Source organism: Macaca fascicularis, chromosome 15 (assembly GCF_037993035.2).
Source record: "Macaca fascicularis isolate 582-1 chromosome 15, T2T-MFA8v1.1".
NCBI classification, from domain to species: domain Eukaryota; kingdom Metazoa; phylum Chordata; class Mammalia; order Primates; family Cercopithecidae; genus Macaca; species Macaca fascicularis.
Genome location: NC_088389.1, coordinates 97,054,953 through 97,073,987, shown reverse-complemented (window position 1 = coordinate 97,073,987; position 19,035 = coordinate 97,054,953). Strand labels below are relative to the sequence as shown.

At 38.7% G+C, this 19,035-nt stretch overlaps 1 protein-coding gene across 14 annotated transcripts in view; it reads left to right on the top strand.

Moving 5' to 3' along the window:
- SMARCA2 (SWI/SNF related BAF chromatin remodeling complex subunit ATPase 2) overlaps positions 1-19,035 on the top strand; it is a 222,136-nt gene that overhangs the window by 106,541 nt on the left and 96,560 nt on the right. For all 14 annotated transcript variants that reach the window (XM_045373183.3, XM_074017584.1, XM_045373185.3 and 11 more), the window contains 6 exons: positions 2,547-2,710; positions 4,028-4,094; positions 4,759-4,869; positions 7,495-7,737; positions 9,154-9,267; positions 18,388-18,495. In XM_045373183.3, the coding sequence (XP_045229118.1) occupies positions 2,547-2,710; positions 4,028-4,094; positions 4,759-4,869; positions 7,495-7,737; positions 9,154-9,267; positions 18,388-18,495 (807 nt within the window). The remainder of the gene's footprint in view (positions 1-2,546; positions 2,711-4,027; positions 4,095-4,758; positions 4,870-7,494; positions 7,738-9,153; positions 9,268-18,387; positions 18,496-19,035) is intronic.

Sequence of the window (19,035 nt, the reverse complement as noted above, 5' to 3'; positions counted from 1 at the left end):
CAATTAACATCCTGTAAGACTAGCATCTTCTAGAATATACTTTAGGAAGTGTACTTGTTGGCGTCAGGTCCTCTCCACTCTTAACACTTGGCACTGTGTCCGCTGCCCTTGCATAGGAGTGCAGAATACAATGACTGCGAGTACAGTACTGCCTTGATTTGTGCTAAAGCACTAGCAGTTTTTACCTACCATTGCTTTTACATCATCAGTGCAGATGTCAACACAGTAAAAATGACAAGTGATGCCTTAGTATTGTCATGCAAATCATTTTGACCTTGTAGATCTCCTGCCAAGGTCTTGGGGGCCCCCTGAGAATCCCTGGAGCACATTCTGAGGACCACTGCTCTGGCCGTAGTAAGGTCATGTGTTCTCCAAAGACCATGTCATAGTCATGCGATCCAAAGCAGGTTTCATCTTATTTGGCCTACCTGACATACATGTTAACTCACAGCATGCTCTAATAAAACTTTTGTGTATCTGTATATGGGAGATCCATCTTTTGAATTATTTGTAAATAACTTTTAATGCCACATGGATTTTCTTCTGTCATCCAACACCCTTCTAAGCACTCTTCATCACTCTCTTTTCAAAGCCAGCTTCTACTTCCATATGTGAGTTTTATGCCTCTGTGTTGCTGAGCTGCTATACATTCCCTGAACATGCCTTGCAGTGTCTCTCTGGGTTTATACCTCATAAAGTGCCTTCTTCCTGGAATCTTGACTAGCCATATCTGCCTGATGAGATCTCACAAACCAGTTCAAGTTGTGGCTCAAAGCCTTCCCTGATCATTTCTCACAAACCAGTTCAAGTTGTGGCTCAAAGCCTTCCCTGATCATTGTCTCCATGAGTAAGCTTTCTACCTTCTTGCTTCTTGACAGGTTTTTGTGTCATTAATACTTATTTAACCTTGACATGGCTGAGGTTTTCCTGCTACTCCTAGAGAGCCACATAAGCTTGGTTCAACATGTGATCCTCCCCCTGGCCAATTCTGCTGGTTTCCAGCCTGAGAAAACCTAAATTACTTCCCACAATTTTTGTGAATTTCTGGTCTCCTCTGTTGCTAGTTTCTGCTTCTGTTTTGTATTGAATTAGCACAAATGCAAAATTCAGCCCTTTATCAATTTTCACTTAAAAAAAAAAATTCATCCTACAGAGTATCCAAAATGTTTCTGGTATTTAGTTGACTTTTCTAAAGGTCTAGTGGTTTCAGGGACACATTGCAGGCAGACAGCTTCTCCTATCTACCACTGTTTGTTTTACAATAATTTCCACTGTTTCCCTCTATCTTTTGCCCATTCTCTTGGAGGTTCTTCCTGTTTCTCTACTTACCTCTTGGTGTTGCTGTATTTCTGCAGAAACCTTTAGGATGACTTTGGAATCTTGCATGGTACAAAGTATCTCAAGTGCCTTATGGAAGTATTGCTTCAAACCAATGTAGTGTCTCCCTAAGAAAAATTCTTGTCAATACAGTTTTGTATGTATACATATACATTGGCACTGTCAACCACTTTTTGGTATATGTGCATATGTGCCTCATTCATTGTTTTCTCTTTGATTTGAGCTTCCGAAGGGAGGCGTGCATCTTACAGACCTTCGTATCTATCTGCTACAGCTCCTTGCATGGCCCCTTGCACAGAATAGTCGTTTAATAAATATTTTAAATAAACTAATTACTCGCTTTGTTCTTACATAAAAAATTAACATTTCCCTAAGCATAACATCATTAGCAAGCTGAATTGACTTTAGCAAATATATATATAATTGATCCTATCATTTAAATCCAGCATCTGTGGTATGATGGTGGAAGGGAATTGTTGATTGGGGGATGGAGGTTTAACAACTTTTTATTTTCACCCAACCTTACTTGTGTACTTAACGTGGGGAATCTCTGGTGCAGTGTTTTTTTACTTCAGAAATACGTCGAGCGTGTTTCCAGTCACCAGCTTCATGTGCAGCCTTTGGGGAGTACTCACATTGCAAAGTTTGCATGTGCTGCCTGGGAGCTTTCTCCCTGCCAGGAAGAGAAATGTCCTCCTGTGGTCCCAGCAGAGTGTTCCTGGCTTCCTGGTCACTCCGCCTTCTCACTGAGGGGACCTCACCCTGGGGGTAGCCTTTTTATTACCAAAAAGGCTGTTTCTAATAATCTCTGATCTGTGTGCCAAATCTACCTTCACATTGGCTTTTTATTCTTGGACTGGTTGGATTAGATTTTGGTTTGGGCTTTTTTCATTTATAGTAATTCTAGAATGTCATATACTGTGAAATACTAAGTATGGATGAGCGGCAAAGCTGCTTTAAAACTCACCAGTATGCTACAGCCCATCATTTCTAAATCTGATTAACACTCAGCACCTGCCAAGCAGCGGGAATGATTACAGGCTCATATTTTACATTCTTTTTGCATTGGTGCTTCCCCCATTTTCCTACTGTGGGAGACCCAACATATAGCACTGAGGAGTTAAGAAGTCACAGCCTCGCTTGAGTTGTATTAGTATTAATTACCTGTGCAGATCTTGGATAATTGAAGCAATTACTCTTCATTTCAGCTCCAGGGCCTGGAATGGATGGTTTCCCTGTATAATAACAATTTGAACGGAATCTTAGCTGATGAAATGGGGCTAGGAAAGACCATACAGACCATTGCACTCATCACTTATCTGATGGAGCACAAAAGACTCAATGGCCCCTATCTCATCATTGTTCCCCTTTCGTAAGTAAAGTCATTTATTCCACAGTCATCGTTCTGTATGTTGATTAGTAGCTTATCCTTGTTTTTTACTTAAGACAGAATTGTAGCATGTAGTCACCTAAATCCAGATTACCAAGAGCATGTAATCTGGATTTAGGTTTTAATTTCCCACCCCTCCCCATCCTAGCCTGTTTGATTGGCCTTTTAAGCAGGGGACCAAGTGATTTTATCAGCCATTAGCATTACAGGTCTATACAGCCTGAACACTGCATAGGGAGTCTTGCTCATCATTATTCCTTAAGTGGCTCACAAAGGGGAAAGTTTGTGTGTGTGTGTGGGGGTGTGTGAGGTTTCTTTGATTTTTTCCTTATTCCATTTCCAAAAGATTATATATTCTTAAATCTTCCTTTTAAAGCGGAATATAAATCAAAAGCACAACTATGAATTTTGCATTAAAATAACCTTAGTATGTGCACTGAGGTTATGTTTCAATGAGTTTGCTGCTTAGTAAGGACAGGCCTTTGCTGTTCACCATTATGTTCCCAGTGCCTCACCCACTGGGTATTTCTTAGAAGGTCCTAAGTGGACACTACTGAGTGAGGGCATAATGATTCACACGCACCCTCCCTGGGAGTTCAGTGTGTCTGCCTGTGGGTGTTAGGTTGCAGCTTTATTCACCGAGCTCTTGTTATAGATCTCAATGCTGATAGGAACTTGGACCTTCAGTAAGAAGAAGGATTCTATTAATATTATTGTGTTTTCTTTGAATTTTTTCTAATGAAGACTATTTGCAGTCCTTTTTGTATGAATTATCTGTATCTATAATATTTAGGCATCTTTTGCATTTAATCTATATTTTGCACGTTCTGAATCATATATACAGTGACACTTTCAGGACTTTAAAAAAAAAGTCATTCAATATTTCTTCCCCGTTCCCTCTTGACAGATTTATTTTATGTTTTCATGTGGTTTTGTAATTTCTTTTTCCTGACTCAACTTTTTTCTGAACTTATATGACTGTTTATGAAGACTCCTAAAATTATTCTGGCAATTGCTCTTTTTAAATATCATATTACAGTTTAGTTTTTTGCTCTCTATATATTCTCTGGTTTTTTTCTTACAAGATTTTTTTTATGAACCACAAACTTGTCATGTTTTGTGACAGTTTATTTTGAACTTATCTCTTATTTCCACACCTTTAAAATATGTTGTTGAGATATGTTATATTCTGTAGCCCCTTTCAAGGTGAGGCCTGAAAATGAATAAGAACATCTTTTTAACCATTGATTTTTATACAAATGTCTTTTTTCTGTGTATTTTTTTTTTGTTGTTCCATAGGACTCTATCTAACTGGACATATGAATTTGACAAATGGGCTCCTTCTGTGGTGAAAATTTCTTACAAGGTTTGGAATGCTGTATTTATATATAAATGTGGAAAAGCAAAAAATAGACCGTATTTTCTTCATTCCATATGCACATCTGTGAACTGTATTTGGTTGTAAAGTTTTGTCATGTACATCATGTACTAAACCGTGAGAGTTAATCATCCCAAGAAGATTACTGTAATAAACCATAATTACTTTCAGATAGTGAAATCCAGAAGAAAATTGTTAATTATCATATTGCAAGGTTTCTGATGAGAGTAATACAAATGACAAATATCACACATTCTGCGTGCTGCTGACTGGCTCGCTGTGGGCTGCTACTGTGCCGACTGTTCCTGCAAAGTCAGGCAGTTACCCGGGTGCCCGGGCTGCCTGCTGTACTTTCTCAAAAGAACTGGAGCCTTTCAGCAGAGCAGTGGGTTCTCTACTACCACAAAGTCACTGTCATTTCTCTTTGCCCTCCCACTGTCTTTGGTGGGAAAACCTTTCTAAAAAAGATCTGAAAAGGGTCAAGACGTGTAATTTAGCCAAAACTTCCTCATGTATAATAGATCAGTCTATGAGAATGTGTGTCTGTGCATTCTTCAGTCACATGTCTGGGCATCATTAAGCTATGAATAGTGAGAAATAACACACATATATGTCCATAGGATCATGCATATACTGTTTTCTTTCCATTCAGGGTACTCCTGCCATGCGTCGCTCCCTTGTCCCCCAGCTACGGAGTGGCAAATTCAATGTCCTCTTGACTACTTATGAGTATATTATAAAAGACAAGCACATTCTTGCAAAGGTATGTTTCTAAAAAATTATTTTCTCTCTAATTATGGACCATCGCACTGGAATGTGAAGTATTGCCCAAATCAATAGTATAATTAGATCCTTAGATGGCTTGTCCCTTTCTTTATTTTTTAAAAATTTTGTCAGAGTTTGATGTATTTAGGTCATGGATTTGATTTCATGCATGCTATTTGTGTGTGTGTGTGTGTGTGTGTGTGTGTGTGTGTGTGTGTGTGTATGGTTGATCCTGGAATGGCTCTTGACTGTCCTCTCAGAGTTGATGAGTTTACATCTCTTAGAAAAATTCACCTGGTTGCTTCTGCAACTCTTTTCTCTCCAACAGCTTTGAACATTCTCGGGAGAGAAATAATTGTTTTTGTTGCCCTGAGATATTGTCAGTGTAACTTCATTCCTCTTGTGCCTTTGTTTCTCCAAAGATGAGCCAGACACCTCTGCATATGGTCTCCGCCATATGAACGTTTATCCAAGCATTGGCTTTTGTGGTAGTCTTGTTTCAGGTTTTTCCTGGTGAAATAATAGACTATCATTGTTGGATTACTCAAGGCTGTTTCTGTGACTATTTATTTGAAACTGAGAAAGAGGTGTTTCTGTGACTTACGTGTCTCCTAATTTGTGTGTCCTAAGTTGTTCCTCAGCCACAAAGTAGAAGTTTTTACCCCCATTTATATCATCTTGTCTTCTAGTACATTCATGTAGAAAGATGGAAGTACTCTCTCTCATGGAACAAATAATGAAAACTCATTTTTTTTCTCTTTAGTAATTTTTTTTTTTACCCCATGATGTTTTGAAAGCACTATAATCTGAAACTAAGTTATGTCCAAAATTGAATAGAACCTCTATTTCTGGGGTCTATTCTATCTCTGCATTAAACTCTTGCTCTGGGAACTGAGAGTTCCCTTCATGGCATCATAGGAAATAACAAAAAGGAAATGTGTTCCCAGGGGAGGTTTAATAATTGAGATGGCACTGGCAACAATGTTGTGTTCCACCTCCTCACACTCAGAGATGAATTTGGCAGTGTCAAAAATGATGTGTTTTCAATATTACTATGGGAATGTATTTGTACATTTGAGATCCTTTTAAAAAAATTCATATTGTGTCATCTGCATATGTATTTCAAGATTCATTGGAGATGCCTGGTAATGAGATGCATTGCTTTTATTTGTTACTGGAGAAATGGAGCTATAGAAAGGGGTAGTAATTTTGTCCAAGTGGAAGACCTAATTAGTAGTAGACCCAATAGCAAAATCAAAGGCCTCTGATTCTTTATTACTTCATAAGCTAAATTAGGCAAGAAAGTAGATTTAGGATATTTATTTAAATATATTTTTGTCTGCTTACCTCTTTTCATGCTATTGGTAAGTTTGAGGCAGTTGATTGTACAGTTTTAATTATCCTTTAAGCACTTTCCTTAGAGGTGGTGGAGGAAGGAAGAAAAATTGAGGTAGGTTTTTTGTTTGTTTGTTTGTTTACCTATACATCCCAGCCTGACTGATAATTTTATTCCTTTTCCCCCGGCATGTCTGATGCTTCTAATGAGGAAGGCAAGGACTGTATAGAATACTTCCCTCATCTCCCTTCTGTCTCTAGGAGCTTTGCAGCAGGATCTGGGGACATCTGAGCACCAGATGTTTTTCTTGGCCATAGCCACTGTTTTGTAGAGAATGGATAGGCTTAGTGGAACATTCCTCATTGTTCTCACTTTAAGAAACTGAACAGTGCTCTTAAGAGGACCGAAGGGCAAGGCATGAGAGAGGAAAGGGACTGTGTAGACAGGATGGAGGACTGGGCCATTTAAGCATTCTGGACGTTTTACGCAATAGTCATGTTGGGGAAGTATGCTGTATTTAATTCTGCAGTTTTGGCATAAATAGAGGAATGATATTTTTGCACTGCCCTTTCTGCCAGTGAGTATATACTTTTATTTTAGATAAAACAGGGGTCCTAGATCTGGCAGGTAAGGAATGTGCGTGTATTGAGGTCAGACCTAATTTTTGAAGAGCTGTATGTACAAATTTAATGTGAAATGGTCCAACTTTTAAATGTTAGCAACCAGTCCAAACAAAACAAAACACACTTCCCAGCCAAGCCCTAAAGGTAGTAACCAGCCAGGCTAATAGAAAAGAAGGTATGGAGCCAGGAATATCTCCGCTGTAGAACCTGCTAGGGCCATCTTGGAAAAATCAGTCATTAACCTCTGCTTCAGGTGGGTACCTATATTCTGCACCTGTCATGAGCCGAAATAGCATGACAATGAAATCTGGGATAGCTGTCATGATACAGTATTACTAGAAGGGGCACTGGATGGGGAGATACAGGATCCACATGTAGGAACAACCATGTCATTCTGGACCCAACTTTCTTTCTTTGTAAAAAGTTGATTTGGAATTACGAGGTCTGTAAGGAACATTGTTGCTTTAACATTCTATTATTACAGGATGTCTTATGCGGCCTATCAGGCATGAGACATTGTTGAGATTCTCTTGTCTCAAAGGTAATCACAGCATATCATATACCAAGGATGGGTTCTTTGGTTTTCCGCACCACTACTTGCTTGTTGGAAATAGTTGTATTTTCCCTTGCTTACTACATGTCCATCCTTCCTCTTATGTTATAGATTCGGTGGAAATACATGATAGTGGATGAAGGCCACCGAATGAAGAATCACCACTGCAAGCTGACTCAGGTCTTGAACACTCACTATGTGGCCCCCAGAAGGATCCTCTTGACTGGGACCCCGCTGCAGAATAAGCTCCCTGAACTCTGGGCCCTCCTCAACTTCCTCCTCCCCACAATTTTTAAGAGCTGCAGCACATTTGAACAATGGTTCAATGCTCCATTTGCCATGACTGGTGAAAGGGTACTGGTCTGACTTTTGTTTTTTCTACTGCATGACAATGACATGAAATGAAAGGCCCTAAAGCTGGGAACATTACTGCCACAGAACACCCGCAGGGTGGTTTACAATGTTGTTTATTTTATGAAACCCATTGGTGGGTGGACATGGTCTCGTGGTGGGGTTATTTTCCCCTCCTAGGAAAATGGATCTAGTGGTATACGGGGCATCTAATCCCTTTGTCTTTTGCCAGCATGTTTACCAGGCTACCAGAAAAGGGTCCTTACTGGTGGAACCAGTGGGCCACAGGGAGGATGAACATGGAGATATTTTGCTGAATTAATTTAACCAGACCAAATTAACAACTAAATACAAGCTTTAAACAAATCTTTCCTTGTTATAAACTTGGAGTTCCCTTTGAAATATTTCCACATGAAGAGTTTGTGTGTAAAACAGAACTAGTTTTCACTAATTTTCTGCACACTTTTTTTTTTTTTCTTTTTAGGTTTTAATGTGAGTTTCAGTTTTGTGTGTACATAAATTGTCTTCCTGGAGTAGCCATTTATTTTCCAGTTTCTTACTGTTCCTTCCACTGTCTTCTCTTAAGACCTCATTTATGAAAGGAAGACAATGAGCCGTTGCAAGAAAAGAACTGGGCCCATGTCATTTTCATAGTGGTTCCTCATTCATAGGAATGAAAAGCCACTAAAAATGCTTTAGTAAAATTTCAGTTTGAATTATTTCGTCCTTTGATTTTGAGGCACATGGGCCCCTCCTCAGTGGTTAACTCACTGGCTTGCCCATTTGTAGAAAGTAGTGTCAATCAACTCTGCCCCCTAGAGGTTAATAGGAGAAGGTGAAAGAGAAAGCCGGGAAATTTGTAAGTTTGGCTAAATTTGAACTAGATAGGGCTGAGAAAAGGAAAGGGGTGAAGTTAGAGGGACTTAGAGGTCCACCAGCATAAACTAGATCAACTCTTGTTCCTCTTCTTTATATGTGCAAGCCCCTGTTCCTTTAGTATGTTTCTGTGTCTGAGACAACCAAGACGAAGGGCCTAACTTAAGGCTGCCACTTTAAATAGGGAACATATTAACTATTGCCCCTCTTCTCCCGTTCTATCTCAATCTTCAGTCCGTCTTCATTGACAGTCATATTCCATACAATTTGGGGCTGTTGACACTACTGATAAAAACTGGTGGCTTCTGGACTCTTTTCCATAGAACTCAGCATTAAGACAAAGATCTATTTAGAGGTCATTTTGTTACCGCTTGGTAGGCAGGTGGGAAGATAATTCAGAGGTAGATATGATAGGCTTAAACCTGGCTTTAATGCATGTAAAATGTTAATCATGTATTGAACCATATAAGTGTAACATAAAGCTTTATTGTATGAAACATCCTTTTCTTTAAAACATCAAATTCATATAAGCCTCTCTTACAGGTGGATTTAAATGAAGAAGAAACTATATTGATCATCAGACGTCTACATAAGGTGTTAAGACCATTTTTACTAAGGAGACTGAAGAAAGAAGTTGAATCCCAGCTTCCAGAAAAAGTATGTCGCACAGTCCAAAGTTGTGGGGTTTTTTTTCCTCCAGCAAATATATTTGAAGTACCTGCCTCTGAGATTGTGTTTCTGAAACAGCAGACTCATATTGTAGTTATAAGTATCTTGAAAATATCTTAAAGTGCTTTTTTGTTTGGTAGGGCTAGAGAGAGAAGGGAAATTATAGCATTTGCAGCCTGTTTTCTAAAAGCGTTCGAGCGGATTTTATAAAATTATCAAATTCATTGAGTCTCATTTACATTTTAATTTTAGAATTTTTTTTTTTAAGTGGCCTCATTGAGTTCACTGTTGCAGGCACTGTAGAATTGTTCTGCTTATAAGTGAATGGAATATTTGACTTTGGGGACTTGTGTCATCATTGAAGGGGATGGGAAACATTAGCAGGTTTTCTAGAAATGTATTTAGTATTTGATGTTTGTGATGTCACCATTCTGACAGTAAGTGAAAAAACAAGAGTTTCTGCAAATTACAGACACACCATCTAATTATTTGGGGACATTATTTTTTTTCCGTGCCATAAAAATTAAGTTCCTGTGACCACGTTAAGCCAGTATTTTTCAGACTAACTTTTGGAAACTTAGTTTGTGGTGCTTTAGAACAGCTTCTGAGCCCTCCGCTCTATGTTTTGGGGTTGGATTTGAGTATTAGTTTACTATGTTTCTGATCGTATTTTGGAACCATGCATATTTGAATTCTAAGTTTCATTCTCTTAAAGATAGTTTAGCATTGTATACTATTTGTTGCATGAGGTATTTTGATTGGAGTTTTTTCTTTAGAAGAGCCAATTCTGAGATGTTTTATTTTTTGCATGATTGTGGTTTTTCTGGGTAACAACTCTATTTTTGGACAGATCGGTTCCTCCTGTTCATTTTTAAGTGGGAGTTGTCAAGATGGTGTACAAAGCTGATCACTTTGTTAAGAGAGAATTTTACTCCCTAATCCTTTATGCATTGATAGTCTGAAAAAAAATTAAAAATGATTTTTATACCATGCATGTCTCAGTGAAAGTCTAAGTATTTAAGTATTTAATTCTGCTGGTGAATGCATCTTGGGTGTAGAATGCTGTTGATACTCCCTTGGACTTCCTGTGGTCTTGGCCTCTGGGTAGCACCCTTGCTGTTCAAGATGGAGTTTAGTTACTGAGTACATAAATTGGTAAATGGGTATAGTGGCCATGTGGGTGCCTTGAATTACTTCCTAGCATACAATTACAGTGATTCTGCAAGTGATAGAGATGGAATGTTAATTATTTTAATTTATCACATAATTTCTTTTTTTTTTCTTTAGAAGAGGTATAAAATAAAAGGCAATTAACTGAAGCCTTTCATTTATTCATTCCGTAAAACTTCTTAATCTTGTTCATTCATTTCTAAGACTGGCTAATACAGATAGATTTTTAAAAATATATTGCAAGTTGAAAGTATGTTATGTTTTAAGAAAATCCACTAGAGAAAAATTGAAATTTTTGCAGCTTAAGAATTATGAGGTGATTAATTATATCACAGAGGAATTCTTTGCTTTACAAAAATATTTATTTTATGGTTCTTTCTATAAGAGAAGTTCCTGAGTATACTTGAAGGATGATAAAATTTTTTAAAACTGTGTTTACCCTCAAATTGTCAAGAGTATGTCTCCTGCGTGAAGTATACATGTACTCTTTAGCACCCAGAGTATTATATTTGAGATACGTAAAATAGTGTGTGGTATTATATATGGCTACCTTTAGAGGTATCTGTATCTTTAAAGGCAGCCATGTTATCTTTTCCTGGAGGAACTTGGTGGAGTGGAAATCATGGGCTCTGCTTGTCAGAGTAGGCATGGGTTTCACCACATTCTCCATCTCTTACTATGTGAACTTGGGCAAGTCATCTAAACTAAACGAGTCTTAGTGTTCTTATCAGTGATCTGGAAGATAAATGACTCTACCTTATGGAGTTCTGAGGATTAAAGGGATGTAGGGCTCCTAATACCATGCCAGGCACATGGTAGGCACCCAACCAGTGACAGCTGCTTCGGCGTATTCCTTATTTTCTACTCATGTTGCTGTCTCTGTTATTAACAGGACTTCCATTTTCCTATTCTTCAAGTTCTTTCTCACTGTTTTCTTGTCTTTGCTATCCTTCCAGTAGCCCCCCTGCATCTCTCTCTGTAAACTTTTCAAGTGCTTTGTGTTTGTATGTGGTTGTTGTTGATACGGCTGGGCTGATGTTCATTTTCTACTTTTTCAGCCTTGTTAGGGTTTTTTTTTTTTTTTTTTAACCTGGGGAAAGTTGGAAATCTCATTGCCATCTTAGAGGGTAAAGAAGTTTCTTTTACCACCACTGCTTACAGCCACAAACAACATGTATGTCTTACTTAGCCTGAATAAAGAATCCAGAAAGGAACTATGGCAGATGGAGGAAAAGGCTAAATACTTTCACAGGAGTAATTCTCAAATGTTTTTATGAAAAAAGAACCATATAGGAAAGAGGCTTTTACTTTGATTTTTTAATTTATGTGTAGTAAAATTTGCTTCTTTTGGTGTATAGTTTTATGAGTTTTGACAAATGAAGAGTTGTGTTAACCATGCCCACAACAAAAATTCAAAATAATGTAATCATCCACCCCTTCAAAAAAAATTCCCTGGTATTCCCCAGTGCTACTTCTTTTCAGTCAAACCCTCCCTCGGCTCTTAGCCTCATGCAGCCACTAATCTGTTCTCCATCCCTGTCTATAGCTTTGTCTTTTCCAAAATGTCATATGAGTAGAATAAGACAATATATAACCTTTTGCATCTGTTTCTTTTTTTATTTGGCAACATGTGTTTCAGATTCATCCATGTTGTTGCATGTATCAATAGTTGGTTCGTTTTTATTGTTGAATAATATCCCATTATATGGATGCAGTGCAGTGCAGTTTGACATTTGGGTCATTTTTAGTTTTTGACAATTATGAATAGAGCTGCTATATACCTTCATGTGCAGGTTGTTGTGTGAACATAGGTTTTCATTTCACTTGAGTAAACGCCTTAGGTATATGACTGCTTGATCGAATGGTCAGTGTATACACAGATTTATAAGAAACTTCTGCATTGTTTCTTAGACTGTCTGAACCACTGGGTAGTCCCACCAGAAATATATGACCATTCTGCTTCCTCCACATTCTCATTAGTGCTTGGTATTGTCAGTTTTTCAAGATTTCTAGCCATTCAATAGGTGCATAGTGGTGTCTTGTAACTTTAATTCGCATTCTCTAATGTCTAATATTGTTGAGCATCTTTTCATGTGCTTTCTCAGGTGAAACTAAAGCAGGTATATAAAGGCCACAATTTAGTAAACGCAGGTCAACCACATAGGAAAATTAGCTTTAATATTAGTCTAATGAAACACTTAATGAGCAAGGGAATATACCCACCCCCAAACCACCAACACCGCCCAGCCGTTGGCATAAAATCCATTTCTTATGCGCGGGAAAGAATGCCAAATAGAAAGGGGATTATATAAGAACAACTTAAGCTAAATAAAAATTGATTTTTCTATTTAGCTCCCATTTAAGGTTATCTGTGCTGACTCTTTTGTTAATTCATATTATCAAGAACCAACTATACTTGCAATTGGCTGGGTATTTCTTTATGTCTAAAAATGCTAAAATATGTATTTAATGTCTGAGGTTAACTAGAGGTTGACCTACCTGAAGTCAGTCCTGATTCTGATATAGTTTGTGTAAAACACCAACAAAGCTTTGCTTACATTGGCAATTTGTGTATTCATTATATCAAATTTTGGAATGCTTAGCATAAATAATCATTACTTTGTTCCTCTCTCATGCCATAGAGTTTAGAACTTGAGACTTTCATAAATTGAATCATATTGTTTAAAAATCTCAGTTCACAAAGCAGTGATATATCACATGTAGTTTAGGTTTATTATTCCAATAATACATCCTTTAGGGAGGGGAATTATAAATGAAGAATAGTATTCAGGCAGAAGCTATGAACAAAGTTCAAATACTTCTACAGGGATATATAAGAAGAAATGCTGGGCCAGTATAGTGACCTGACTTGCCTACTTTTAGGGACCAGTTAGGCCATTTACTAACATAAGAATGCTTAGGAGATAAGTACCAAATACATGAGGTCAGCACCTCAGTTTTACGTATGATTTAAACGAAAATAGCTCCAGTGGCTCTCACAAATCTTAACTTACTGGGAGAATCACCCCCGTGAAGAAGTCACAAGTTTCATTTGCTATAGCACCAGTATATTTTGAGGAGCTTTCACATGCATGCTCTAAACAGATGCCATCACATTTTTTTGGGGGGCGAACTCAGACTCAACCGAGTTGGAGTTGGCACGATCATTATAAAAACTTCTTGCGTCACTGTGATTCAGTGTGGTGGCTTTAGAATTGTTCAGCCCATCCCTTTTCTTGATACATACCTGTTGATTGCCTGCTCTGTACATTGTGCTGCACTCAGGCCAGGTGGGAGGCATAATACACCAGAAATGGGAGGCATGATGTGAGAAGTCAACAGACTTGGCTGTGGAGGTGAGGGCTACTCACACTGAATAATGGCGTGGCAATGCAAAGCAACATCATCCCACCAATCAGAATGAATGACTCAGGAATTCAGGTGGTTTAGGACAGGGGTACGCAGTATGTACACATGGGTGTATGTGTTGGGGAATGCTTATTAGTAATCCACTGGGTGGAGAAAGATGTTAGAACAATCATATATATTGATCTTTCTCTTAAAAAAATCTTTACTGATATTTAACATGCAAATTGACACTGGTACCTTTGTGGTACGTGTGTATGTGTGTCTGAAAGCCAGTCATGTGCTGGGAGTACACTGTGTAGCTTATCCCAGGGGAAGCGTGAGAGTGGGTCTCCCCCACCAGGAGCATCTGATAGTCCATTCATCTTTGTTGCCTGGTTCATTTAGTTTCTGCCGATGGTAAGGCATTATGGGTCTCCCTGTGCCCAGATAAGGAGATTTAGTATGATCTGATTTTAACTAAACTACCACCACTGGTCCCCAGAAGGGTTTAAAAGGATTCTGCAAAGGAGTGCAGGTTGAAATCACATAAGCATAGATGAACAACGGGAAAAAGGCCATCCTGTCTCTTCTCCCATTCCTCGTGTTGGTGTTCAACAGCCGCATCATGGTACTTGGGCTGGAGTTGACGAAAAATATTAGATATCATCAAATTGGCAGCTTTAAATAGGGATATAAATCAACTTCCTTTAACATTGACCCATGCCCTGAAAGTAACTCATATCTTGAGACATTAATATTAGTGCATGCATATAGTAATTCATAAATAAATATGTAGATGTGTATTGGGAAAATGAGCTTTAGCATGTCTTCTTGTTTTTCTTCTCCATTATCAAAAAAGCTTACTGACAAACTTCTTTGAGAGAAATGAAAGGGAAATTGGCTTTGGCTGATAGTGTGATTGGGAAAGATCTTAAAAAGGGTCCTCAGGGTAGAGTAGAGTTAGAAAGGAGCCTTAAGACTAAGTAAGGACATCCCAGGCCTGGGAAAAAGTACAAAAACAAACCAAGTGGCATGGAGTTGTTTGAGAAGGCTCTGGGAGCAAACATAAAATACAGTTGTGAAGCTTATGTGATTTTGATCATGTGTATTAAATCCCCTAATTGTGTGAGGAAAGAGACTCTGCCTTCCAAGAGCAGCCATCAGGTCCTGGAGAGCAGCTTGCCTCTCTGCGGACTTGATCTCTTTGAGGATGCTTGCATCCCTGTCTCCATGGCATCACCATGCGTGCCTCCTGCTTTCCAAACTCCTTCACCTCCAGCCCTTAGCAGTGGCTGACTGATAGGAAGGTGCTTGAGTGTTCTTTCCTGAATTCTGGATCTGCCTTCCCCAAATGCATAAGCATCAGCCGTGCCTTCTACATTCAGGAAGGTTTGATCAAGCCAGGAGGGAGGTGCAGGTGAAGGTGAACCTCAGGCAGAGCTAGGAAGCCTGAAAATCTCCTTCGTCATCCTAACATGGAGCTTAAAAGAGTGGATTCTATTTCAAATCCTTACTGTGCCATTGAATAGCTATATCTTTGGGCCTGTAGCTAAACGTCTGTGGTGCTCAGATTCCTAATCTATAAAATGAGAAGGCTAAATGCAGCTATCTCAGTAGAGCTCTTTTGTGTGTTAAATGAGGGAAGGCACAGAAAGCGCTTTGCACTTTGCACAGGGCCTTTTCTATGGAAAGAGCCCAGTAATATTAGTCCTTGATGTCATTTTACCATTATACTTGTTAAAGTCTAACGTCGTTCAACATTTTTCTTTACCATTATCAAATGTCATTGTGAGTTAACAGCTCTTGAAAAAGAAGAAGGCTGGGGTAATCTCTTCACAATGTATGTGTATATCAAAATATCACAGACATACCTTAAATATATGTAATTTGTGTTTCTATATATTATACCTTTTTAAAATATTATACCTTGATACAATTATACCTCAGTAAAGCTGAAAAAATTAGAATTTTTTTTTTATTATACATTAAGTTCTAGGGTACATGTGCACAGTGTGCAGGTTTGTTACTTATGTATACATGTGCCATGTTGGTGTGCTGCACCCAGTAACTCGTCATTTACATTAGGTATATCTCCTAAGGCTATCCCTCCCCCCTCCCCCTACCCCATGACAGGCCCTGGTGTGTGATGTTCCCCACCCTGTGTCCAAGTGTTCTCATTGTTCAATTCCCACCTGTGAGTGAGAACGTGTGGTGTTTGGTTTTCTGTCCTTGCGACAGTTTGTTCATAATGATGGTTTCCAGCTTCATCCATGTCCCTACAAAGGACATGAACTCATCCTTTTTTATGGCTACATAGTATTCCACAGTGTATATGTGCCACATTTTCTTAATCCAGTCTATCATTGATGGACATTTGGGTTGATTCCAAGTCTTTGCTATTGTGAATAATGCCGCAATAAACATACGTGTGCATGTGTCTTTATAGCAGCATGATTTCTAATCCTTTGGGTATATACCCAGTAATGGGATGGCTGGGTCAAATGGTATTTCTAGTTCTAGATCCTTGAGGAATTACCACACTGTCTTCCACAATGGTTGAACTAGTTTACAGTCCCACCAACAGTGTAAAAGCGTTCCTGTTTCTCCACATCCTCTCCAGCACCTGTTGTTTCCTGACTTTTTTATGATCGCCATTCTAACTGGTGTGAGATGGTATCTCGTGGTTTTGATTTGCATTTCTCTGATGGCTAGTGATGATGAGCATTTTTTCATGTGTCTGTTGGCTGCATAAATGTCTTCTTTTGAGAAGTGTCTGTTCATATCCTTCACCCACTTTTTGATGGTGTTGTTTGATTTTTTCTTGTAAATTTGTTTAAGTTATTTGTAGATTCTGGGTATTAGCCCTTTGTCAGATGAGTAGATTGCAAAAATTTTCTCCCATCCTGTAGGTTGCCTGTTCACTCTGATGGTAGTTTCTTTTGCTGTGCAGAAGCTCTTTAGTTTGATTAGGTCCCATTTGTCAATTTTGGCTTTTGTTGGCATTGCTTTTGGTATTTTAGACATGAAGTCCTTGCCCACGCCTATGTCCTGAATGAGTGTCACTCTGTCACTCCAGTGCAGTGGCACGATCTCGGCTCATTGCAACCTCTGCCTCTTGGGTTCCAGCGATTCTCCTGCCTCAGCCTCCTGAATAGCTGGGATTATAGGCGCACACCACCACGCCTGGCTAATTTTTGTATTTTTAGTAGAGATGGGGTTTCATCATGTTGGTCAGGCTGGTCTGGAACTCCTGACCTCATGATCTGCCCACCTCGGCCTCCCAAAGTGCTGGGACTGCAGGCATGAGTCACCACACCTGGCCAAATTATAGAAATTTTTTATATTAAAAAAAAAGACAAGTACTTTAAATATGTAACATGATCAGTTTTCTAAAACACAAAGCCTGTGTTAAATGCATACTTATTTATTAATCTTGGAGATTTTTCTTTCACCTGGCCAAGAAGGTCATTAAAAACTGAAGCATGTTTTTGGAGGGTTACTTACACTTCTCCACTTCTCTGTAAAAGAGCGAGCTTTTCGCTAATCTCCTTTGATGCATCAAAATGTGTGGCCAAAAACTATTAATTGTGGTTCCATTTGGTCTGACAGGTTCCTTCTAAAGCAACAATTGAATGAATATTCAAGTTCTTTGTGACCTGTTCTCCCTGGCCTTCAGAGCTGCAAATAATGTGATCATTTTAAATCAGTTTATTAAACATTAGCTTGCTGATTTACTTTTAATCACATTCTGCATATTTCTAGGCATTAATCTGATGTTTATTATGAAAATTGCACATTTGTATTCTTGGGATTCTTTTTTAAATAAAGAAAAACAATGCTAGGAAATAAGGCAGATTTTATGTATTAGGAGTATGATAAACTATGCAGGTGTGTCATAAACCATGAGCATGTGAATTCCCCTTAACTTTGTAAAATTGGATTTTGATGGTATTTCAACTGGAAGCACAGGAGGCCTTGTCCTCCTTTCGATGGCCATAAAGTAGTGTCCAATTGTGGATTAATTTCTCTCTTCCACCTGTTCTCACTAGGTTGCATCCTGCCATTTCTCAAGAGTAGAAGTTAATGGTAGTCACCCTAGGGATGTTATAAATCTCACTTTTAGACTAGTATTAGAGATACCACAGGTGACCCTTTAAAAATGTTTCACGAAGAAAATCACAGGATATTTGTCAGTCACTGCTTTTCCTAAAACCGTTCTGTTCATAGGAAAGGAAGTATAATTGGGAAGTGAAGGAAATACTAAAAATACCCCATATTGAACATTTTTGAATTTGAACAGTTTGTAAGCCATTCTCTCTCTCAAATTTAGAACCAAGTCCAGAAATTTCAGCAAACATGACCCCAGCATCAATTACATATAACCTTTGGAAGCCCCCACCATCATAATGGTACCTTTAACAATGATGACGCTGGTCCCTTCTAACACCCGCATCTCACCCCGCACTCCATGAATCCAAGAAAGAGAGAGACACCTTTGTGCTTCCAGGAGTGACACTGATTCAGCAGCCTTCTTAGAACAGGCGCCTTCTCCTTCCTGCTCTTGCCTACTTACTGTTCTCTTTTCCGCAGGTGGAATATGTGATCAAGTGTGACATGTCAGCTCTGCAGAAGATTCTGTATCGCCATATGCAGGCTAAGGGGATCCTTCTCACAGATGGTTCTGAGAAAGATAAGAAGGTATGTTGCGGAAGATGATGCAACTCAAGGTGCTGTGATATGTCTTCTCATGGCTGTGACATTGAATATTCACAGGAAGCATCCCTGCTAATGCTGATTTGTTAAAGTAAATCACTGGACCTCCTTTGAGCTATTAGAGCTGCCAAAGATCATCTCTTCACCTCTTAGCTGCATTGGGGCAGGAAGAAAGAAGGAATATGTTCACATTACCAAAATAGTTAGCTCTGCTTATGTCAAATTTGCAGCAAATATATTCTGCCTAAATGTGGGGTGGCATTTCAGAAGGTTTTAAAATCCAGTTTCACTCCCTGGGCATCTGTTCTGTGCTTCTGTGTTCTGGAGTCCTACGGAATAGACAGTCATGTCACAAAGCCATTGACTACACATAATTCTTCAAGGTTCACTTTTTTGGTAGGATAAGTTAATCACAAGAAAGACATTATATCTAACTCAGGAACGGCTATATAATTAAAGAAGCTTTGAACCACAAGGTGTGTAGGTGACTGAGAAAACCTTTGGTCCTTTGTATAAGAAGCCCAG